This window comes from Nicotiana sylvestris, chromosome 1 (assembly GCF_000393655.2).
Source record: "Nicotiana sylvestris chromosome 1, ASM39365v2, whole genome shotgun sequence".
NCBI classification, from domain to species: Eukaryota; Viridiplantae; Streptophyta; class Magnoliopsida; order Solanales; family Solanaceae; genus Nicotiana; species Nicotiana sylvestris.
In genome coordinates this window covers 173,451,491-173,477,274 of record NC_091057.1, presented here as the reverse complement: position 1 = coordinate 173,477,274, position 25,784 = coordinate 173,451,491, and the positions used below count along the sequence as shown (strand labels likewise).

At 36.7% G+C, this 25,784-nt stretch overlaps 1 protein-coding gene across 1 annotated transcript; it reads right to left on the bottom strand.

Annotated features, from left to right (window-relative positions):
- Positions 1-15,712: 15,712 nt before the first annotated feature.
- On the bottom strand, positions 15,713-23,568 carry LOC104237795 (magnesium transporter MRS2-3). Its single transcript, XM_009792016.2, has 6 exons — positions 22,980-23,568; positions 21,917-22,153; positions 21,634-21,762; positions 20,802-20,962; positions 19,181-19,427; positions 15,713-16,401 (listed from the first exon to the last, which is right to left on the bottom strand). Exons 1-6 carry the CDS (start codon positions 23,415-23,417, stop codon positions 16,114-16,116), a joined length of 1,500 nt encoding a protein of 499 aa, XP_009790318.1. The 5' UTR covers positions 23,418-23,568; the 3' UTR covers positions 15,713-16,113.
- Positions 23,569-25,784: the final 2,216 nt, after the last annotated feature.

The window sequence follows — 25,784 nt, the reverse complement described above, 5'->3', positions numbered from 1 at the left end:
TCGTCATTCCTTTGTCATACTTCTCCTTTAGTTGCCGAATGAAACTGGCCCGTCCCTCCGCATTCTTAGCTAACTTGTCTTGGGCATTTGCTAGCTCAGCTTGAGTCTTTTGCAAATCATCCTCATAGTCATGTACTTTTTGTGTAAGGCTGTAGATGGCTTTTTATCTTTTCTGCTTCTGCCGGGTTCTCAGCTGCTATTCTCATTTTTCGAACTTGGGCTCGGAGAGCTTCATTCTCTTAGGCCAACCTTCTTCTTTCACCTTCAGCTTCTTGTGCTTGGAGATCATTATTGAACTCCATGTTCTCAGCTTCTCTTCCAAAGTGTAAATTGCGGCTTGATATTTTTTCTCCTTTTCTCCCCAGACCAACCTTTCTTGGATTTTCTCATCGAAAGCTTGAACATGAGGTCTCTTGGCAGGCCTCTCGGGCTCGGGTTCAAGCTCAGGCTCAGGCTCATTGTTTACACAAGATCTTTTCTCAAACCATGCAACATAATTTGGATCCACTTCCACCTTTGCAACATCCGGTACCTAGGTGCCATTTTCTAGATACCGATAGTCATTCCAATCCTACTGGTCTCGGGCAATGCAGCTTCTGGATGTAGCTCAATGACCTGGGTGGTTAGATCTTCATCTTCAGGAACCACCTAATATCTTCCCAATTGCCTTAAGACCCTCTACGATGCATATGGATGGACACTCCTCACACCTATCAACCTCAGGTAACCCTTGGTAGCCGTCATATATATGGCTTCTGTCATCGAGAGCCATCCTATTGTCCACTCGACCTGACTTGCTTTGAGAGCTTTCAAGTGGGAGACCCAGGCTTCAAACCCTTCTGGCACGTTGTAGTCTTTCACCCTTTCCTCATAACTCTCAATGAAGTTATCCGGGCTCGAACCATAACTCATGAATTTGGGATGATGGCGGAGATGCTCTATCAACCACAATTGTAGAAGAATACTACAACCTTCAAAGAACTGAGCCCCTACTTTGCATAATGTCAATGCTCGATAAATGTCTGCCAGTACTAACGGGACAAGTGTATGATCTTCCTTGGTAATGAGGATTTGTGCAATTTTGACCATACGAGTATCCACTGTCCCTTTCGTATTTGGAAAGACCATGATCCCCAAAAACGCCACAATAAAAGCAAGTCGACGATGGATTTGCCAAAGGCCCTTATCTTGTTTGTTGCTCAAGACCTTTTCATGCGTTTCAAACCTAGCTGATGCCTGAACCTGAAGTACAAAAAGTGGAAAGAACAACACCCTTTGCTTACATGGGTCTTCTTCATCTATTTACTGATATTCAGGAGGTTAAAGACCTTGTGTACCGAATGAGCCCTTGGAAAAATAAGTTGTTGTTTCCTCAAATCCCGGCCAAACTCAATATACCCAGCCACTTCCTCCAAAGTAGGGGTGATCTCAAAGTCCGAGAAACGAAATACATTGTGGACGTGGTCCCAAAAAGTTATCAAAACCTTGATTAAATCTTCCCGTGGTTTGATTTCCAAAATGTTTATAAGGGCACCAAACTATTTTTTCACCCACTTCTGACCTTATTCATCTAGATCATTCCATCACATACGCAACTGCAACCGAGCCTGTTTTCTGACCACTTCTGACGGGTTCTAGGCAGTGTTCATTTGTGACGGTTCCTAGATAACATTCATTTGTACCTGTGGAGGGTTAAGGTTAGGTTGACTCTGGTGGACTTTTTTTGTAAAATAAGTTTTTTTTCTTTTTTCTACAAGAAAAATCAATGGACCGTGATTCCTTCCCCTATATGCTAATTTTAGCAAAAATGATCGTTTTGCAAACGTGGCCCCTTCCTAATTCCAAATGAATTTTGAGGCTGGGGAGGACTACTTTATGGGAAAATGACACTTCATTGACAGACTTGTCCGTTCTTTTACGAAAATAGCCCTTCGACAACTGAAGATACTCTAAAACTATCTCGGCAAGAATGGCTTAAAATATTACCGAAACTAGATCGGCTTATTTTTTTGACCCAAAACTCCAAACTACATTTATTTGACCATTTACACTCCTTTTTTTAAAAAAAAATAAGGCCGAACCTTATGTAGGTTGCCTACGTATCCCACATCCGGTGAGAATCAGACCTCCGTAGTTCGGTCAATTTTGACACATTTGAAAAGGACACAGTATTGACTTTTTTGAAATGACTCTCTTTCTTTTCCTCTTTTTTTTTTTTGAAAAAATTTTTTGGCAGAGTTTTGGGGCATTTCCAAATACCGGGGATTTTTTAAAATCGGATTTTATTTCCTTCCCTACATCACTTTTGATTTTTCTTTTGCTTTATTTTCCCTAGTCGGTCAGCATGCAGGCCGGAACAAATAAATGTTCATATAGCACATAGAATGCATCAGGATAGTCTGTTATTTTGGGTACACCTATCCTAGACGGACCCAACCTCTGTGTTGAGTCCCCTAAGTCAAATGCACATGATACAAACAAACATTCCTACTAGGGATCCGGCATGAGACTGTGTTTTTCTAGGTTTAAATCCTGGGGTTGTGTTCTAAACTTAGGTTACCCGAGCGGACAACTAGGGCCAAAGAGAGGGCAACGTACCGGGAGCACTAAAGTCTACCTGGCCTTGTTGCTGGCCCAACCTCGTTCTATTTGGTATAATATCTACAGAAAAAGCGGGCCACGCGAACGTGTGCACCATTTTCAGAAGACTCAGAGGGTGGCGTTAGAAGACAGTTATATACAATTCAAACAATATTAAAATGGTAAATAGACAGCAATTAGCACAAAGGTTCACAAAATACAGTAATATTAACAAAAAATAAAGTCAAGCAAAATCATATTAAAAAGCTCGAATTCTTGAACCCCAAACTAGAGATTTTGGGTTCTTGTCCCCAGTAGAGTCGCCAGAGCTATCACATCTCTTTTTTACTACCCCCGAAAGGGTATATTAGGGAGTTTTTTCCAATTTAAGTGACAATCGAAATGGGATTATCATTTAAGAATCAGAGTCACCACTTGGGATGCTTTTTGGTATCCCAAATCATCGGTTTAAAATCCCGAATCGAGGAAATTTGACTCTATTTACGGTCTGCGAACACAGAAATTTGGATAAGGAATTCTATTAACCCGGGAGAAGGTGTATTCCCGAGTTTCGTGGTTCTAGCACGGTCGCTTTGATCATACTTGTCTTAATCAAATTGTCTAATTACTTATTTTAGAACATATGTGCATTCACCGCTTTTAATTAAGAAATTATCTTGAAAAGGGTCACGCGTACGTGTACCCATTTGTTTGGCGCGTCAAAAATTATGTCACGCAAACGTGTCCACAATTAATAACATTTTATTAATATTAAGAAAATTTGGCCGAAGTTGCGCGAACGCATACTCTGGTTTTGTTTTTAGAATTCGTAATCATGTCACGTGAACGTGTCCACAATCACGATGATGTATTAAACGGGCATTAAGCAAACTACAAACATTCATCATTTTTATATCTAGGTTATTATTACGAGGGCCATGTATGATTAAATGGTGGATGGCACACCTCAGATTATATGAAGGGAATTTAATTAGTGGCCTATTAAAATAATTTTATTATTAAGAAAGTTTGTTCGAAGTTGCGCGAACGCAGACTCCGAAATATATTTTTTAGAATCGTAATTGTGTCACGCGAACGTGTACACAATCACAATTGTATTTTTAAACGCGCTTAAAGGTTTTCTACGAATATTCGTTCTAATATCCAATCAAAGTATTTGTGAGGGCCATATGTGATTTAGTTAAAATGGCACACCTCAATTTATTTGTTAAGAAAATGTTTGACTAAAGCCTAAAACGTTCTTATTTTTTAAAGAAAGGAAAAGTTTGAGCTATTAGTAAAGCAAAACAGGCTTGAGATACATGCTAGTCCTTGAATTATTTTTGGGGTAATAGTGGGCCAATTACAAGCCCAAACTACTACAAAAATAGCAAGAGCAAATGGGGCTAATGGGGCTCGGGCTTAAACAAGCCAAACGGAAGAAAAGGAAGGCAAAGCCCAACTGATTCAGCCCAATTCGATACCCAAAATGGGCAGTTTGAGGGGTAATAATACTGAGGAGGCTTGGGCCTGAAGTTGAGCCCAATAGGAGAAGGGAAATCATTGAGGCCTGGCAGGGACAAGGCTATAGCCCAGGCGACCCTGTTTGGGCCAAGTCCCTGCCTCAGATACTTCAAAAACAAAATTGAATAAGGCCCAAATGACTTTAGCGAATGAGACACGATGGTATGCAAAAATCCAACATTACAACATCCAGATATCATACTGTATACTTTTCTAAAAAAAAGGTTCTACTGATGATATACACATGGGATTCGAAGCCACTAACTAGTTACTCAACTATTCCAATCAGTACCACAACAATTTAATTTCACAATAATTCTCAAAACATATAGTTTCTTGCTCGAGTTACAGCCTTCAAAATGATACAGACTTAAGACTAAATCCTATAAAAAACCAAAGTAATGGAATCATGCCATACATCAATTTAGAGCTGAAATTCAAACACTGACTTAAGCAAATTTAAACAAACCAATGTAACATTCCATAACTGACTTAGGCCAAAACACTCAAACCTTTTGAGTGTTCAACCACAAAAACCCTTAGCCCAAATCCAAATCAACCTAAGAGGCTAAGAGACTAAATCATAACTCGAAGAGGAAATACAAGAAACAACAAATGATCAAATGGTAAACACATGAAAAGAACTGAAAATAATACATGAACATGAAAAGAATCTAAAAGTATAAGTTAATATTCAGCAAAATAAAATTTATCCTCAAATCTCTAACTCGATACACATTTCAGATTTGCACCTCACATAGCATTAGGAACCAAGGAGTACCTGGAATTCAAAACAAAGAAGAGATGATGAGGACCTCAACAATAGGAAAAGAATGAGCTGATCAACAAGTCAAACAGTCATATTCAGCTTCCTTAAACCCCAGATAATCAGTAACTCGTTTGAGTGAAAATCAAGAAGCAATTTAAACAATTTTTCAACCGAAAATGATGCAGAACCTTTTATGTTTTTTCAGAGTATGAATGGCTGCTTCAAAATGAGAGAAAAAAACTCTTATATAAGCAATCCTAAGGCAGCCCTAGCCTAGTTAACTAATTACTCTTCTACCCCTTTAATTTTTAATTATCTTACCCTTTTAACCCTTCAAAATATCTGAAACCTCCCTTCTCTTAACAAACCAGCCCCAACCTTATCCTCTAGAAACTTTCCACAACAGAAAAATATTCCCCCCAACCCTCAAATACCTAAAACACCATTGACACCCTTGCAATTTACATTTAGAAAATCAAACCCGGGTCAAGTTAACCAAAGACACCAAACCAAAATGAACGGGCCCTTTTAAAATCGGGTCAGAGATGACCAAAAGGCCCAAGGCTAAAACCCAAACCACCCAAAATGAGCATTGAAACTCAAGTTCTGACTCAGGCCACACCTAAATCTAATCGACAGAAATAGAAAATAGGCGATTTTATCCAAGAATACTTAATCAATTTTGAATATCAACTCGAAATCTAGAGACTAAACTGGGTAAAAATAAATACAAGATGAACAGACAATCAAAGAACGAGAGGACAAAATTAACTCTAATCCGGTTAACAAAATTATCCAAAACAAACAACAGATTATTGCTACCTGAATTTCTTTATCCAGTTAAAGAGAAAACGAAACAGAAAAATAGAAAGAGCGGGAAAAGAGAATAAAGGAGAAGAGAAAGAAAAGAAAACAAAGAAAGAAGAAGAAGAGAAAAGAAACAGAAATACCTAAAATAGGTAAACAGATGGTTGGCTTGAACGGACCTTCGACATTCTTCAATTTAAACCGAAATTAGTATTAATCGAATGTTCTTGTTGAGAACAAACGATCAATACAAGTTTCAGGTCAAATCGTTCTTGGAAACTTGAAGAATTGGAAGATCTTTCTCTCTTTTTTAAAATCTAAAACTGGTGGGATTTGGTGGGCATTTTGGGAAACATGGCAGTGGATTAGAAATCAGGGGGTGTGTGGTGATTGTGTGGTATGAGTTTGGGGTCGATTGTGTCACTCCGCCGACCGGTGGGAGGCTTGGGAATTTGGGGCGGCGGATTCTAGGGTTTGAGTTCAAAGAGACAGAGAAGTGAAAGGCTCGGTGAGGTTTGGGAAATTTGGGGGGGGGGTCCGACAATTTTATATGGATTGAGTAATCAGTTCCCAGCCATTTGATCAAATTAGATCAATGCCTGGGATTTTGCTTTATGGAAACGGGGTCGTTTTGGTCAATACGGGACTGGACTAGGTTGGGCAGGGACCTAGGACGGGTTTGGGGCGAAGAATTGGGTTTGGGATTTGCATTTTGGTCCATTACACAACAACCCTTTTAATTCTCTTTTTCCTTTCTTTTTTTTTCTTTCAATTTCTCTTTTCCTATTTTAATTAATTAAAACTTAAATTAAAACTCCTAAAATAATTAATTTGAAAAAAACTAAACTGATTGTCTACTATAATATTTACAAAAAATAATTACTCCTAAATTAATAGAGGAAATTACTAATTTAAAATTAGAAGGCTAAAAATGTAAAAGCAAGCCAATTTTTGTGATTTTCAAATTTAATAAAGCGAATAATTAACTAATTAATCTTAAAAGTGTAAAAATGAAAGCTAAATGCAATGCATGGTATTTTAACATTTTCATAATTTTTAATAGAAATAGACATGCGCCGAAATGCAAACAATTAGCACAAATTCTCACAAAATTCTATAAAATTGCAAATAATGGAAATTTTTATTTTCTTGAATTTTATAGGATTAATTCACATAGAGCAAAAATCACGCGCTCATATTAATAATGGTAGGTCATATAACCAATACTGACTTACTTGAGATTGAGGTATAATTATTATTGTTATAATATATTTCACGTCCAACATCGTCTTCTAAATGGCCTAAAAAAGAAGGCAAATAGAAAGTGTGACAATACTAGAATAGTGAATTTAAATAGTAAGAAAATAGCGAATTCACGTTCTACTTCATTGAATCACTGATGATAAAAATAGCGAATTCACCTTCTGCTACATTGAATCATTGATGATATCACTATTGTTTGGCATAGAAAAGATCAATGTTGGATATTCAATTCAGCAGCTTCAAATTGTACACTAAGAGGTCGTTTGGTAGAGTGTGTTAGAAAAAATAATGTATGCATTAGCTTTGTGTATTAATAATGTTTTGTTTGGTACACTTTTTCAACTTATGTATAACTAATACAAGCATTAGTTATACACTCTATTTGGTATAATCCTATGTATAGCTAATGCATAGAAAACCATGGCATTAGCTATACAAAGGCTATTAATGCATGCATTAGCATGGTTAAAGACAAAATTATTCTTAAAGTCCCTTAAGTTAAAGAATATGGAGGGCATTTTTTTATACAATTAAATTTCTTAAAAATTATGCAATGCATTTTAATTTTTAATACACCACACCAAACAATGCATAAGAAATAATCTCTGTATAACTAATGCTTGCATTACTAATCCATGCATTACTAACCTTGCATTACTAATCCATGCATTACTAACTCCTGCATTACTAATGCACCTTATTTAGTATTATTCTTATACGCCCTACCAAACGACCCCTTAATTGTTAATTAGGATTCCTTCAACAAACAAAAAAAAGGCAGAATAGCCTAGTAGACCATTGTACTTGTTCCGGTTAGACATTCCGGTCCTCCTACTTCATTTATTTTCATCCAGACACTTTAAGTTGATCAAAAACTATATTTTAAACCCCTCTGACCGTTTGTGTATCTCACTCGCTTGACGTGGATGACACATCATATTCCACGTCATTTTTTATATTATATCTACTAAAAATACTTATTATATACTATTTTCATAAAGAAAAAGAAAAAGAAAATTAATGCATCCATCTCTTCTTCCTTCTCTCAAATTAGGGCTGGCTTGTGCTTAGCAGTGCACAAATTTTTCTTTCTTATCTGTCTCATATCCCTTCTTCCTTCTCTGTCTCACATTCCGTCGATGAATAATTATTTAGGTATTTTTAATTAGGTTCTTGCCCATTTTTAAAGGATCTTCAGGGACTGTTTTTCTTTTTTTTGAGGGGGGAGGGGCAGTGGGGTAGAAGAAGAAGAAAGGGAAAAACGAAAAGTGAACGGGAGGGGGTGTTCTGTGGGGGGTTAGGGGGGGGAAGAAGAAGAAGAGGAAAAATGAAAAAGGCACTGTCAATGATGAACCGCTTAGCATACTAGCAAAAATGGTACTGTTCTTAGGCTGTTGATTTCTGGTATCAACACTTGGTAACCTCCAATACCTTGTTCTTGATAATACACTGTCACTTGACTTGCATAGTAGTAAACCTAGAATTTTTGCTGTGACTTTGAAGTTTATTTGTGCATTTTCAGGTCCACCAATTCCTTGGTAGTCATTGAGGAAAATTCGTGGCTGGTGAGGGCGAAGAAGAAAAGGTACAGGGAAAAGGGAGATGGGGGTGGGGGTGGAAGAAGAAGATGCGTAAAAAATGTCTCTTGGCTTTTTTCCTCTTCTTTTTTTAACTTATTTTATCCTATCTTTTTATTTTATTTTTCATTTTTATTTTATTGATTTTTTTCTCCTTATTTTAATTATTTCTTCTTCAAAATCTTTATATGCACGCTCCTGGGTCGCGTGAATTACACACATTTTGTCCAGCTCAATTTTTTGTTGTCACTGTTGAAGTTTGGCAAAATGCCAAAGTCCCACATCGGTTGGGAGTTAAGTTTGGAGGGGGGGATTTTCCCCCTATAAAAGAAGGCCTAATGTTTAGGATTGAAATATCACCTCTCATTTGCCTTCTCATCTGTTTAAGGCATTTGTATCTTCTCTCTTTAGTATTATTTCACTTGTATTTTTGGAGTGGAATAAAATATTGGTTGTGTCCGAGGAGTAGGCAAAATTAGCCGAACCTCGTAAATTCTGGTGTTCCCTTTATTGTTGCTTTATTGTCTTATTTATTATTTGGTGGCTGTCATAATTTTTGGTATAGTAGTTGTGACTTATTCACACTATATACATTTGGCTTCCGCAACAATTGGTATCAGAGCCAAGGTACTGTCTTAGTATGCTCTGTGGTTGCAGCATAGTCTGATCTTCCACATCAGAAAAGATTTATCTTGGTAACTGAGTCAAGGTTCTGTCTGAGTATGCTCTGTGGTTGCAGCTTAGTCTGATCTTCCACACCAGAAAGGAAATAATCTTGATTTGTGTCGTCAGCTATTAAATAATATTTGTGTCAAAGATGGGAGACAATAAACAAGAAGAATCTACATCAAGTGTCAACAATACGTCATCATTGGCATCTTCGCTTATGACAAGAATTGTGTCAAATGCGAAATTTGCGGTAGAAATATTTGACGGGTCCGGACATTTTGGGATGTGGCAAGGCGAGGTTCTAGATGTCCTTTTTCAACAAGGGCTAGATCTGGCCATTGAAGAAAAGAAACCAGATGTTATTGGAGAAGAAGATTGGAGAATTATCAACCGTGTTGCTTGCGGTACCATTCGATCCTACCTTGCTAGAGAGCAGAAATATCCATACACAAAGGAAACTTCTGCAAGTAAATTATGGAAAGCACTGGAGGATAAATTTTTGAAGAAAAACAGTCAAAATAAATTGTACATGAAGAAGAGACTGTTTCACTTCACCTATGTTCCTGGTACCACGATGAATGAACATATCACCAGTTTCAATAAGTTGGTCACAGATTTGCAAAATATGGATACAACTTATGATGATGGTGACTTGGCCTTAATGTTGTTGGCGTCACTTCCTGATGAGTACGAGCACCTTGAAACTACTCTACTCCATGGAAATAACGAAATTTCTCTCAGAGAAGTTTGTTCGGCTTTGTACAGCTATGAACAAAGAAAGCGAGAAAAACAGAAGGGCGGAGAAGGAGAAGCACTATTTGTGAGGGGTCGTCCTCAAAGTCAAATGAGGACAAAGAAGGGAAGATCCAAGTCAAGATCCAGACCCAGCAAAGATGAATGTGCCTTTTGTCGAGAAAAGGGGCACTGGAAGAAAGACTGTCCGAAGTTGAAGAATAAGGCCAAACATAACAATGGAAAGGCCATTATGGATTCAAATGTAGCTGATTGTGATGATTCAGACTTCTCATTAGTTACAACAGAGTCATTAACATCATCAGACATATGGTTGATGGACTCGGCTTGTAGCCATCATATGTGTCCCAACAGGGACTGGTTTGTGGAATTTCAAGAAGGAGAATATGGAGTCATCCACACAGCGGATAACAGCCCTCTTACCTCATATGGCATTGGTTCAATACGATTAAGGAACCATGATGGAATGATCAGAACATTAACAGATGTTCGATATGTACCAGACTTGAAGAAGAATCTCATCTCTGTGGGAGCCCTAGAATCAAAAGGGTTCAAAATCATTGCAGAAAATGGAGTGATGAGAGTATGCTCCGGTGCACTAGTGGTAATGAAGGCTAATCGGAAGAATAATAATATGTACCGCTATCGTGGCAGTACAGTTATTGGGACAGCGACAGTGACATCCAGTGACGACAAAGAGGCAGAAGCAACCAAGCTATGGCACATGCGCTTGGGACATGCTGGAGGAAAATCCTTGAAAACTCTATCAGATCAAGGATTGTTAAAAGGAGTAAAGGCTTGCAACTTGGAGTTTTGTGAGCATTGTGTCAAAGGGAAACAGACAAGGGTTAAATTTGGTACAGCGATCCATAATACTAAAGGCATTTTGGATTATGTACACTCTGATGTTTGGGGTCCTTCCAAAACACCTTCATTGGGTGGGAAGCACTATTTTGTAACCTTTGTTGATGATTTTTCCCGAAGAGTATGGGTGTATACAATGAAGAGCAAAGATGAAGTGTTGGGAATTTTTCTCAAATGGAAGACGATGGTGGAGAATCAAACAGGCAAGAGGATCAAGTGTATTCGCACAGACAATGGAGGTGAATACAAAAATGATCATTTCAATAAGGTCTGTCAAAATGATGGCATCGTCCGACACTTCACTGTCAGACATACACCACAACAGAATGGAGTGGCAGAACGTATGAACCGGACCTTGCTGGAGAAGGTACGGTGTATGTTGTCCAATGCTGGCTTGGGCAAAGAATTTTGGGCTGAGGCAATTACATATGCATGCCACCTCATTAATCGCTTACCATCTGCTGCTATTGATGGCAAGACACCATTTGAAAAATGGTATGGAAAACCTGCTGTAGATTATAACTCTTTGCACGTGTTTGGCTCAACTGCATATTATCATGTGACGGAGTCAAAATTGGATCCAAGGGCAAAGAAGGCTATTTTTATGGGAATTACTTCTGGAGTCAAAGGATATCGCTTATGGTGTCCTATGACAAAGAAAGTAATATTCAGCAGGGATGTTACCTTTGATGAATTCTGCTATGGTAAATAAGGTAACAGAAGATACCAAACAAAATAAAGGTGCTTCTAAGCAGGTGGAGTTTGAGGGAAAATTTATTTTTCCTACACAAGAAGCAGAGGAGGAAACAAATGAAGATTACCCTCTGGAAGGAGAGCCAGTAGAGGAGATTCCAACTCAGGAACCTCAACAACAACTTGAATCAATAGCAACCAGCAGGCCAAAAAGAACAATAACGAAACCTGTTCGTCTCATAGAGACGGTTGCTTGTGCAACCTCAATTGTAGCTGATGATGTTCCTACCACTTATAAAGACGCTGTCCAAAGTTCAGAAGAAGATAAGTGGAGGATTGCCATGAATGATGAAATACAGTCCCTTCATCAGAATCATACATGGAGATTGGCCAATCTCCCGAAGGGAAAGAAAGCAATTGGGTGCAAATGGGTATTTGCAAAGAAAGAAGGATTTCCTAACCAAGTAGATGTTCGCTACAAAGCAAGATTGGTGGCCAAAGGATATGCTCAAAAGGAGGGAATTGATTACAATGAAGTGTTTTCTCCAGTTGTAAAACATTCCTCCATTAGAATTATGTTGGCTTTGGTAGCACAATTGGATTTGGAACTAGTTCAGATGGATGTAAAAACTGCGTTTTTACATGGAAACTTGGAGGAGGAAATCTACATGACTCAGCCAGAAGGATTCAAAGTTGCTGGAAAAGAAAATATGGTGTGCAAACTTGAAAAATCGTTGTACGGATTGAAACAATCTTCTAGACAATGGTACAAGCGATTTGACGAGTTTATGTTGCGGCAAGGGTACAAGAGAAGCAAATACGATCATTGTGTGTATTTGCGCAAGCTTAAAGATGGTTCCTTTGTATATCTTCTCCTATATGTTGATGATATGTTGATAGCTTCCAAGAATTCGGAAGAAATTGATAAGTTGAAGATTCAACTGAAGAAGGAGTTCGAGATGAAGGATCTAGGTGAGGCAAAGAAAATTCTTGGCATGGAGATAATAAGAGATAGACATTCAAAGAAACTCTGTTTATCTCAAAAGGAATATTTGAAGAGAGTACTTCAACGTTTTGGCATAGATGACAAGACTAAGCCAGTTAGTACTCCACTTGCATCCCATTTTAAGCTAAGTACTATTATGTCGCCAATGGATGAAGCTGAACGAGAGTATATGTCAAAGGTACCATACGCAAATGTTGTTGGTAGCTTGATGAATGCAATGGTTTGCACAAGGCCTGACATTTCACAAGCTGTTGGAGTTATTAGCAGATATATGCACAATCCAGGAAGGAGCATTGGCAAGCTGTGAAGTGGATTCTACGGTATATTCATAATACTGTAGATATCGGGTTAGTTTTTGAGCAGGAATACAATCAGTCTGTAGTTGGATATTGTGACTCAGATTTTGCGGGTGATCTGGACAAACGAAGATCAACTACTGGTTATGTGTTTACTTTTGCAAAAGCACCAGTTAGTTGGAAGTCTACTTTGCAGTCAACAGTTGCTTTGTCTACAACAGAGGCAGAGTACATGGCTATTACAGAGGCTGTGAAGGAGGCAATTTGGCTTCAAGGATTGCTAAAGGAGCTTGGTGTTGAACAAAAAGGTATCACAATTTTTTGTGATAGTCAAAGTGCTATTCAATTAGCGAAGAACCAAGTTTATCATGCAAGGACGAAGCATATTGATGTTCGGTATCATTTCGTACGAGAAATCATAGAAGAAGGAGGAGTCACAGTGAAGAAAATTCATACTACGGAGAATCCTGCTGATATGCTAACTAAGGTGGTGACTGCGATCAAGTTTCAACATTGTTTGGATTTGATCAACATTGTTGAACACTGAAGATTGAAGATGAAGACACAACCAAAATTTGTTATTGAGAGAGAATTGAAAATGTGGAATTTTGCCAAGGTGGAGATTTGTTGAAGTTTGGCAAAATGCCAAAGTCCCACATCGGTTGGGAGTTAAGTTTGGAGGGGATTTTCCCCCTATAAAAAGGCCTAATGTTTAGGATTGAAACACACCTCTCATTTGCCTTCTCATCTGTTTAAGGCATTTGTATCTTCTCTCTTTAGTATTATTTCACTTGTATTTTTGGAGTGAAATAAAATATTGGTTGTGTCCGAGGAGTAGGCAAAATTAGCCGAACCTCGTAAATTCTGGTGTTCCCTTTATTGTTGCTTTATTGTCTTATTTATTTATTATTTGGTGGCTGTCATAATTTTTGGTATAGTAGTTGTGACTTATTCACACTATATACATTTGGCTTCCGCAACAGTCACATGTGTTTGGTCAATGGTCAGAAGGGTTTAAAATATAGATTTTGAACAAGTTAAAGTGTTTGAATGGAAAAAAAAAGTGAAGTAGGAGGACCGACATGACAAAGTGGCACAACTATATGTGCCATTTAGGCCATTCTACCAAACAAAAAAAAAGATACAGAAGTGGAGCTAAAGACAAAACAAACATGGACAAAAAAAGGAAATGATCAGGGGTTTGGTTCTTTAACTCGATTATGGTAGATAGGAATCAAGAAAGTATGGGGCAAAACATTTTTGTCCTACCAACTACCATCAAAATAAAGCCTTAGAATTCAATCTTCTAAAAAGGCACAGAAATAGTACTAATATTAAAATTTTAAACATAAACTTGATGGTCCTGAATTTAATTTTCACCTTGGACTGTTCCCAATTCTCATGACAACATTCTTCTCATCCCAAGAAAAACCGTAAATGGCATCTAGACCCCTTATCTTTCTGCCATTTTTCACTTTTGGTCAGGCCCACAGGCATGTGTTATATATCAGTGAGAGTGAACATGCACAAAACTGTACTTGAGATTCAGCCTTAGACCACAATTCTACAGCCCCGTACCAATACCATACACCACAAAATTAACTTAAGTTGGCTGTAACAGGGCATGGATCTATCTCCTGCAAAAACTTTATTGTTTTTCCTCATGTTGCCCATAATTCTCCAGAGTTTAATCCAAGATGGAAGTGAATTTTGTTTGTCCAGTTTTTTCTTTTAGTAAATTTACAAAGAAGATAAGAAACAAGATGGTTCAAGATTTTTCATTTTGCATGTATTGTTCGGACAGAAAATGAATATGGACATAATGGAGTAGGAATGGGTAGCTGTACTAAAAAGAAAGACGTTGATGTGGAATATATTTCGGTTTTATGTGGATTTATATAAGATCCTCGCACCTTTAATTAAGACATACCGAGTTTGAGTTTTTAAAATGAATTGGTCCTGTATATGAGGCGCGAATCCAAACTGGTCCGGCCAATAGATTCCGAATAACAGATGATCTAACAAGTATCCCAATTAGAAACAGCTGGCATTATCATCATAAATAGGAGGCAGTTACGAGGTCATGACATGAGTCCAAACAGGACCACCAAGAAAGATCAGATCTGATTATTACTATCAGATCATTTAGGTAAAGGTGAACTGAATCCAGCGCAGCTCCAATCTATACTTGCCTTTAACTCTCACTGCCAACACTGCAGTCTTTTTCATGTAAACATGCACCATTGGGTTTCACCAAACGATTTACTGCAACTTTTTCTTCACCATTCAATACTAACTTTTGACACACAGTTTCTCAAGTTGCTGATGCATAAGGGCTATAATAGAGGGAGCCAAGAAGAATAATAGCAACAAAAAAGAAGGAATTGTCATTTGTAATGATCATTATAAACTTAATTAGTTTCAGTTGCAAGCACCAAATGAGACCAAATAATGAGAAGCACAATTTCACATTCTTTTTTGAAATTCCGAGTCCAGTTCCTATCTTACGAGTTAAAACTACATTCATTTTTGTGAGTATCTGGTATTTTCTTTTAACTCATAATCATAATATCGTTCTAATTGAGGCACAATTGACTGGTAGACCCTATTGGTTTTTATAGAAAACTGAAGCGCCTTTTGTCTTTCAACTCCTCTATGTATATCTCCGGTTCCATCTCTTCCTAAGTTCTAAATTTGAATTATGTATAAATAACTTTATTTCCCATTTGTATAAATCCAAGATTTTGATTAGACAAGCAGAAGAAAGGAGTCAAGATAGATAAGCTTACTGTTTTTTTTTAAACCATTCTAAGGATGTATTTCGTCCCCTTTTCCCCTTGAAATGTGGTCTCCAAATAGTAATGGTGCTCATGTTTTTTACTTTTCATGCTGTCATATACTGGCAAAATGGTGAGATAAAGCTAGTGAATTTTGTTAAATTGCACAAAGAATCCATCAGTATGCTTGCGCGTAAAACAATTCCACAAGCTATTATCACTTGAAACAAATCATCCAACATGGTTGAGCTATACCTTTTCAAGTTGAATCATTACTTCGAAGCACAGTGATGCTTGTAATATAAAAAACTATAGGGTATACTAGTAAATTCAGTTAGCACTTGGTCATATTTAACTCTCCGCCAATATATTCACAATACTCGGCACTCACTCCAGCAAACTTTTTTTTTTAATTCCCTCCCAAATTAGGAGGAACTATAGTGTTCCCACACTTCCCCTCCAGTGTGACTCGAACTCAGGAACTAACGGCCGTAGGTGGAGGTGGTTTACCAACTGAGCAAGCCTCACTAGGCACTCACTCCAGCAATTGCTTGTGCTTACACCAGGCAATTGCAATCACATATAAGAAGAGACTGCCCGTGGCACCACCACCAATTGTCCATAAGAATTCTGGCATCCCAGCTTTAGCTTCGTCAAATAGTTCAATGGTAATATTCATGCCGAAAATTCCAGCCACAACAACAAAGGCGCTCACCACAAGAGTTGCTGTTGTTAACATGACGCCCATTTGTAAAAGATGGTTCTGCTTGTCATCCAGCATGATGTTGATGTAGTCCTCCGTGTCATCCACATACTCCCGCAGCTTTAAAGAAATGAAAATAGATTCATAAGAGAGATCATAACAGCGGAACAAACTAAAGTCCAGCATAAGTGTGTTGTCCACGTAGCTACAAAATTAGTTTAAATTTAAATCCGGATAAGGTAGAAACAAAGACATTTATACAATAGTAAATGTAAAATTTTGACTTGTGCAGTCAATAATTCAATGAAGCAACAACTGGTACTATAGAGAAACAGCCATAAACTAGAGGCTTGACATATTTGAAAGATCATTTAAAGGGCCGTTGATCAAGTAAAGGATCATCTCTGATAATACTATTTCAAAATCAATGTAGTTATTTGCAATTACAATCTATTCTACATGCAATATTTTTATCCAATGGTAGTTTCATCTAGAATCCGAACTTTGAAAAGTCAAATAAAATATACTCCAAGTGAGAAGGGGGGTTAGATTGAAGAGAAAGTCAAACTAGGATATGGCAATATCAAGAGAAGACGAATTAGAAGAATGTTTGTGCATCATCTAGGTTGGATCATTACTAATGCACATGTGAAATATTTGTGCATAATCTAGGTTGTACCATTACAAATTATGAATGATAATATATCTGAAATGGTGTACCTGATCCTACTGTCATATAGGCTAAAATCTCTAAGGAGCAGCATATATGGGATCTTCTTCTCCCTCTAAATACAGCTAAGTTTTTTTCCCAAATGTAATTATAACTAGGTATTGATGCAGCTCTTAGTGGACTGGTCTTTTTAATTGGAAAACTCGTATCGCAGAAAGAAATCAGAATACATAAAGCTTACTCATGTGATTTCTTCATCTGGTAAATATAACAGAATCAAAATGTTATTTGGATGTAAGGTAATTGTCTGAATTCCGAAACTTCGACGACTGTCAGGGTCTTAGTTTCTCCACCTGCTACTCTTCATTAAAGATTGAATTTGAAAACAAACATCCGGCTCTAAAATTCACCATCAAAATCCTCTTTTCCGTAGGAGAGTTAGCCATACAGTTGAATAAACATATGGTGCAAATCCTTACAGAAGTGCACAAATATGGGGATATAATTTCGTAACTAACTGTCGGTCACCAGAGGGCAAAAATATTCTCAAAAGAGAGATTCATATATTTAAAAAGTTCTTGGCTAGGAGAGTGTTCTACAATTCAATCCATCTCAAGATCCGACCCTCTATTTCCTGTTTGTCAGGGCATCACAATCGCTGCCTATATCTGTTTCCTTTTCTTTAATCCACTTTGAAGAAGTATTATCTACCTCTTTGAGCATCTCATCTCTATAAACCAATAGTTCATATGAAGTAGACTCGCATCTTTCTAAAGCTTGGCTGACACCATTTTTGTTTCTGTCATTCATCCTTCTCCATTCCTCAATATTACTGTAGCATCCTTCCCTATAAATGAATAGTTGATTTTGCAGTAGACTCTCATCCTTCTGAAGCTGGGCTGACCCCATTGTTCTGTTTCAGATACTCTTCCATCTCCATTCCTCAGTAGCACCCTTGAGTTTGGGAACTATTACCTTCTTTTGCTCTTTTACCATACTCTCAATTACTTAACTTTGGAGCTAATTACCAATAATCCAAGTTGAATATCAGATGTTCGATTGACAGCATTAATTTATTTATATGATCACGAAAATTCTTTCTGGATACTGCAGATTTAAAGTTGTACCTACACATTTGCATAGATGTCCAGTCTTAGGTGGCTTATAGGAGATTTAAACTTCGAAGCCTTCTCTTTTTCTCCTCCCAGCATATCATCCAAAATCCTTCACTTTTTCTCTCTGAAAAAATACCACTCAGGCGACATGCCATCAACTATTGTCATGAGCATCCTAGTTCGGTTCTAATTATTTTTAAGTTGATTAGACGAGTCTACTTCTAATTACAAAGCCTCCCTGGCATGGACCAAACATAACAAGAAGCTCCATATTTCTAAGTTTTTTGTGACAAAGTCACAAAGATAGTCTCTTTAGATAATCTAACCTATTTCCTGTTAAGAAATAAAAGTACAGCAAATAAAGTTGGGAGAAAAAATTGTACGTTCAATGTCTCTCAACATCCTTAAATGCTAATCATTAAGCAAAAAAAGAGAAACGGGACTTCAAACTCATTTGGACAATTTGAAGAAATAATAGATCGAAGAGTCCCTGACGGACAGAAAACTCTTCTGTACAAATTTGGGGAAGATTCTTGGGTTTTTTTCTTCTTTTTGTGAACTTTCAGTCCAACGATGAGATTACCATTAGCATAGATGATTGGTGAGATTCGTAGAGAATCATATATTTGTACTTTTTGTAGACAGTGATTCTCCCCGCATAGTAATTACTTTATTTTTTTAAAAAAAAAGTGGCTTATAGAGAAAAATGGAAAATGAAGTTTGAAGCAGCTAATAAAAGTTCTATGCAATCAGCAGTTCAAAATAAAAACTATAGGCTGTGGACAGAAGTATTCAAATTTACATACTTGTACATAATAGTACAAAGACAAGTCCATAACATGGCAGTTGAATTTTAAGAAATCTTAATGTGTAAAATTAGATTGTCTGAGTTTTTACCTTAGTAAATCGGGTGCTTAATTGATGCAATGATAATGGGCAACTCATGCACCTTTTCAAAAGAGGGTCAAGCATCCAGATGAATATTTATTGCATCAACTACGCACCCGATTATCATTGTTAGCTAGAAACAACAAGGTACCAGTTCCAAAGTATGACGTTAGATAACAAGTTCAGGTCAAATTACTTTTCATAAAGCATTCTTTACGTCACTCACCGTGTTCAATTTGTTCAATGTACCATCAATTTGAACAAAGTATGCTTCTAAGAGCATTTCAAGCTCCTCCACGTCAAGATGTTTGCTTATGGCACTTCGAGTCGTACTAGTATGTGTCCCACGACTACCTCGGCTAAGAGCATTTGGACCACCAAACAACCGTTCCTGCTGGTTGTCAATATGGGGAACATCCGCATCATAACTGGTGGAACCTGCATTTGCGTCCATTGAGATTTCCACAGGAACCCTGAAATATCAAATAGCTTGAAATTTAGGAATAACAGTGAAACAATGCATTGACATCAGCACCACCTCTCAGGGTCGCGCAAGTGTAATTTTTAAAAAAAAAAATGCATTGATCAGCAGATGTCTCAGTATTCAGGACCAGATTTGAGGAAAAGTTTGTCGTAGGTTTAATCTAGGCATTGTTTTGAAAGTCAAGAAAATCCTCCACAGAAACCCATTTTCCCAGACTCTGGGATCCATTCGGTTTGATGGAAGCCTATAGAAGAGTTATAAGGCAGTATATGCTGCAGGGACACTCGTTTCAAGGAGAAGACATGATGCATTGCTTCACATGCTCAATGTGGTCAAATTTGGATGATGAAACAACAGACGAAAGAGAAATACAAGCACAGTTAAGGACCAACAGTATCTCAGGTTTTTTCCTCAGAAAATAAAGGGCCAATAGTACCTCCGCAGGTGGAAGCAGCATTAACACTATCATAAGTACATGCTCTTCCGGCACATAAGATCAGCCAGAAATAGTAATGCTAATCAAGATTATGTAAGCATCAAGGTAACTGACTCTATTCGAGAAGAAATTTTATTTAGTTACTCAAACAATTGTGAAAAAACTCTGGAAGTAAAAGAAGCAGGGAAAAGGACTGCAGACTGGAGATCCATATCAGTGGTGAATGTGCAGATTCAGCTCCTCCAAAGATCTTTTATCATCTGTCAAGGTTATTTTTAATTGTTTACTTTTTGAATGGAAGAGAAGATGTGGATAAAATAGCTCTTAGATTAATTTATTGTAATGACTTGGCCATCCTGGCTCTCCCCAATGCATTTTAGTTATATACTAATGCAGCAGCAGTTTTCCAGGAACAATTTTGAAATTAGGAAAAGACTGCTCAGGCTCTCAACATGTTGATGACCCAAGCTTCTAGAATCAGCTTATTTTGAAAAGCGTTTTTCTAAAAAGTACTTTTCAAAAAAGTAATTTTGGTGAGAGGCAGTTTGAGTTTGGTTAATTAATTCAAAAGGCACTTTTGAACAGCAATTAGTGTTTGACCTGCCTTTTAAAAACTGATTCTAAGCGTATCTTTCTCAAAAGTGCTTTTAGAAAAGTGCTTCGAGGGAGAAACTACTTTTTTTCTGCTTATCAAAAGTTGCTTCTGCTTCTACTCAAAACCACTTTTTTCCTTCTAAAAGCTTGGCGAAACACCTTAACTTTAGATTTAAAAAAAAAGCACATTTGACCCAAGAAAGAAGCACTTTTGGCCAAACAGGCCATAAGGAAGATCCGTCTAGTTTTCAAATAAGAGGTGGTTCTGAAACACAAAGGAACAGGAAAGATATCAAGGCAAAGACAGCAAGGTATCATCAATGTATAACATACCTATCATCCATGTTCAACTGAATAACTTCCTCATTGATGCCATCTTGCCCACTTATAGAGGAAACAGAAGAATTTTCAAGTTGTTCCATCAGCTTGTCAGTCAAATACATCTCAGCCATATCCTCATCATCATCTAGTAGATGCTCCAGTTCATCTCTGACCTACCAATGAACAAATGCCGATTTGAGTACCAAAAAATGTGTAGATGGTACATTTCATAGCAACCACTCAAACAGAAGATACAGTAGTTCATTTTGCAACCATTTGTCTATCAAAGTACATGACGACATTAAAAGGAAAAAGAAACAAACTACAGCATTTCCTTAATTTTTTGAAATCAGCAAATGAGAGACTTCTCTATGAGTGGCGCTGGAAATCAATTATGAGGCTTTGATCTACAAGTAATATGCAGACTATAACAGCCAGTACCTCAAAACTGAACCATTCTAACAAATGGTAAGTGTGAAACACTTACTAGAAGACTATAGAGCAGTGCATGTTGACCTTCTAACAGGAAAATACATTTTCTCTCATTATCAGCTTTCCTAAAGAAATATACATATGGATAAACTTCAATTGATTGGCATTCCTTAAATATATCATTAATATTGACATATACCTTGCAAATTTCCATGCCTTGAGGTTTGTTGGAATTATAGAAGAAGTGTAAGAATGAATAGATCATTTCGATATCAAAAGCAAAAAATATACAGATAAAACTAGCATCTAAACTATTTGACACCACTACGAATTTTTTCATGGCGTTATTCAGTAATAGTTAACCAACACCGCTAGTCTACCGAGAAATGCAGATTCTTTATCCACTGTATACCTTCTGAACACGTCCTGTAATAGCAACCAAGCGGCTTTTGATTTGACGAACACGTTCCAAGTTAAGAGTACTAATCTTTGATGTCAGCTTATCTAAAGCAGGATGAGCTTCTTGCTCCAGTGTTCGAGCCTGCTTGAAATAGAAGAACACAAACAAAGACCAAAAAGAGAGAAGAAACTAAAAGTGAGCAACAACGACAGTGGAAAAATAACCAACTCCAATGGAGCACTTAAGATCTAGTGTGTTTAGCACATTTGAATAAAGCAATAGAATTATTCTTCACCTCATTATCCAAACAACTGCAAGCAGCCTCCAGGCATGCCTCCAAAGCAACAAACTCAAATGGGAGAAGCTTCGGCCCATCTCGGTTCTCACCAGCTTGCTGCTTCCCATCAGCCTTGTTCTCATCCTTTGCTCGGAAGCTAGCAGAAAAGTTTGGAGGAGAAACTGCTCCGGATTGTGGCTCTTCTGGGTCATACAGATTTGTCCAGTCAGCATTATCGCAACCCCCTCCAGCTTCCTTATTCACAATTACCACATTTTATCAGATCAACAGAGAATTAAAATCATGCGGATAAGTCCCCCCTCTGGGATCAAAGCAGATATAAGCACAACGTTTTAATTTGAGCCCATATAAGTTATCCCAATTGAGATAGGTCATAATAACTAAAACTCTGAGCATCAAAAACCTGAAGTTGCAAAAAAACAGTCTACTATAAAATAGAATGAGAAGGCACTTAAAGATTCTAGTTAGATGGTCTAGATACATATAGTTAGTCCCCAAGGGCATGATTGAGTGGTTGAATCATTGAGATCCCAAGAGTCCCGTGCAGCATGAGCTCATCTGCTACGGTCATGATTTACAAGTTTACCCAGCACATGTGGAGTAGGCGATAATAGACTGCCCCCGGTGGATTAGTTGGGGGCGTAAGCTGGGCCGGACACCACTATCATACATACATTATTCCATAGAATGGAGTATAATGCAACTTCTTTACACCAATAAGCAATAATCACGAAACTGGAAAACCGGAAATTCCGAGTAGACAACTCAAACATGACACTATCCAATAAACCTGCAGCAGTAACGCTGGCAATGTACAAACTAGTAATAAAAGCCAAAAATTGGACATATTATAATATCATCAAATCATCAACTAAAGACCTAGAAGAGTAACAAATTTTATTCATCAATTTCTAAGTTGGGCTCAGTTATATGAATCCTCTATATCCACTCCGCTTTGTTAGGTTAAAGCATAAAAAAAAAATATCTAATAAATTCTTATACATCTAATGAATCCTTAGGCATAAATTTCTCATAGTATATAATCCGACGACAGAAAAACCTGGGACTTGGTGGCTTGATAATGGCGCAAAATTCTCCGTTGAAGCTCTTCAACGAAAGGAGAAACAGAGGGATCCCTAGCGTTGAGCAAGAGGACCTCCTGGCCCGTAATAATAGCCTTGATATGCTCCAAATTAATGACGATAGCCCGTTCACGGCCCAATACAGTAGACGGATACGATAGAAGCGGGTCCAATATACGAAGATCACGGGCCGGAAGTCCAGTTCGGCGCATAATAGCATGTTTTCCGACCTCCACAACTTGAGTCTGTCCAGTTGAATCCAATAGAAGCCATGACCGTATCCCCGTCCCCTTCTTTCGCAACCCAGCGCCGACGTTTATGCCGCCGGGGATGACGGTGTTTGGTCGGAGTATATCCGCGGCGTCATCTTCCGGCGACGGAACCGTGAACTTCGGTGGCGGAGTGATCCCTCTCATTATTTTCGTCGAATCTTTGAAAAGGAAAATATCCTCTTAATAAGTGATCCTCAAGGAATCTCTGTTGTGGCCACTTTGTTCCGTCTGTTATATCGTTTCGTCCTCTACAGTTTCACCTTGTGTTTGTTGTGTCTGTTAAGATCATATTCTTAATTTGAAAATTATAAAGGGGCAAATGTACAAATAACACTTCTAGGATAATTGAGTTTGCGGATTTTAGTTTTATAAGCTTACTTTTAAAGGACACGTTCTTAATTTCAATGTTGTAATGGCGACAAAGGCTCATTTCCTCTATAATTGAGTTGGCAAATACCGTAAAATGCAATTTTATCCCTTTTTTTGTTCCTCTCTCTTGTACCATTCACTTCACGTTTGGTCGTTCAAATTTGATTCTGTTCTTTACTAAAAGATTTCCGTTTGTTTAAAGATATTATGCTTATTCTTCACTTTTAGTTTACAGTTAATTAATTCTTTATCTTTTTGTTATAAGAAATGATTTTCTAGTACCATTTTCGCAAGATGAATAAAAATCATATCTCCTAATGGATAATTTCCTTTAGTATATTATTGGTGATACTAAGATCTTAAGTGATGAATTAATTAGTACCATCTAAATGAACCAAATAATAGAAGTATATTTACTTTTGTCTTAGGGCATCATTTTTTTTTGGGTACCAAAGATAACTAATATATATTAAAACATGCGTACAGAATTTTGTTGTTCGTGCATCATATTACAAAGCATCATGTTAGTTTACAGTCAACCTTACGAAAATGCCAGACAAAACAGATTAATTGAAAGAAACTAAAAAATTTAAATTAGATAAAGAAAATTTGATATTTACTCTTTTGTCGTTGCTTCCTACCTTCTCCTTATTTGCCCATCAAAATATTTTCTTACCATTTTATCAGTCAATCTAGCTTGTAGTCAATACATTTACAAGCTTTTGGTTAATTTATACACTATATTAAAAGCACGAAGGCCCTTAGTGAAATATCATTCGTCTTTTTTACCCTTTTAAAATAGATTTCGCACTAGGCAAAATAGTAATTTAATTATTTTTCTAATAATTAAGACTTTGAAATCAACTAAAATATTGACTACTAAATATTTTCTTATTTTAACTTGTACGAGTCCTAATTTGCACATACATTGTATCTTTAATTTATAAAAGCTTTATTATTATTTTCTTATATTAATTGATTAATTAATTAGTACTTCTAAGTTTTATGCAAGGAAATTAATTGATATTTACGGAAGTCAAATTTTCTACTCCGGAACTATATTTGCACGTAAAACAAGATGCTACCTCATAACAATGATTACATAATGTTAAAAAGGCACGTAACTATTATCAAATAATATATTTGAATAATAAAATAAAAATTTAAGAAGTAGAAGTCATTGAAAATAATAAATACTATATCTCGACTCTCATGAGTGACGATTGAAAAATTAATAATTATTCAAGTTCTTCGCTTTTATGTTATTTAAGTAGGATTACATTTATGACCAAAAAGTCGTCAGTCGTCTCAGTTTGAATTAATAAAACACATAATATATCCTAATATAGATTAACTTGTATACTCCAATGAAGGCTTGACATATTCAAATCTATCCATCTATATTTATCTATCTATACCTATACTATATTAAAAACACGAAAACCTTTAGCGAACTATCGTTCATTTTTTTTTACCCTTTAAAACTAGCTTTCACGTTGGACAAAATAGTAATTTAAGTTATTTTCCTAAACTGTAGGAATACTCATTTAATTATTTCGATATATTTAGAAATACTCTCTTAGTTATTTCCCTAATACTTCATATAAACTCTATCTAGGTTTAGGGTATTAAATCCAAGCACTTCACGAGTATTCTTTTTATATTAGGTGTATGAGTATTTTTTTTTTTTTTGTTACAAAGATTTAGGTTTAGTTATCCTAATTTCCTCTTATTCTCCGGTCTTAGGAGTTCTTTTTAAAAGTTTACGGGTATTTTGTTTAAACATGATTATTTAATTATTTTTTTTATATTTAGAATTTTGATATCAACTAAATTTTTTATTATTAAATTATGCTTGGGAGCAAGAACAAATATCCAGCGATCACTAAAGTAGTAATCTCAAAAGTTCATCAATTCCAATTTTTTAGAATTCAAGTATCAAGCTTAACATAAAATATTTAATTTTAAGAATACAAAAGAAAGAGAAGTGCTCATAAGATTCAATAACATTAATGGTTATACTAATATACAAATTCAAAAGTGATATGTCAGAGTGATTTTTTTATTATTCTGAGTATGGAATTCTTACCGAAAAATTTATAATTACAGTTAGATATTAAAACTTGGGAGAGATAATATTAA

Coding starts and splice junctions, on each gene's coding strand:
- LOC104237795 (XM_009792016.2), bottom strand. CDS start 23,417: ATGAGAGGGATCACTCCGCCACCGAAGTTCACGGTTCCGTCGCCGGAA. Junction 19,428..20,801: donor CAGTTGAACATGGATGATAG/GTATGTTATACA, acceptor TTGATATTTCAG/GGTTCCTGTGGAAATCTCAA. Junction 16,402..19,180: donor CATTGAACAAATTGAACACG/GTGAGTGACGTA, acceptor ATTTCTTTAAAG/CTGCGGGAGTATGTGGATGA.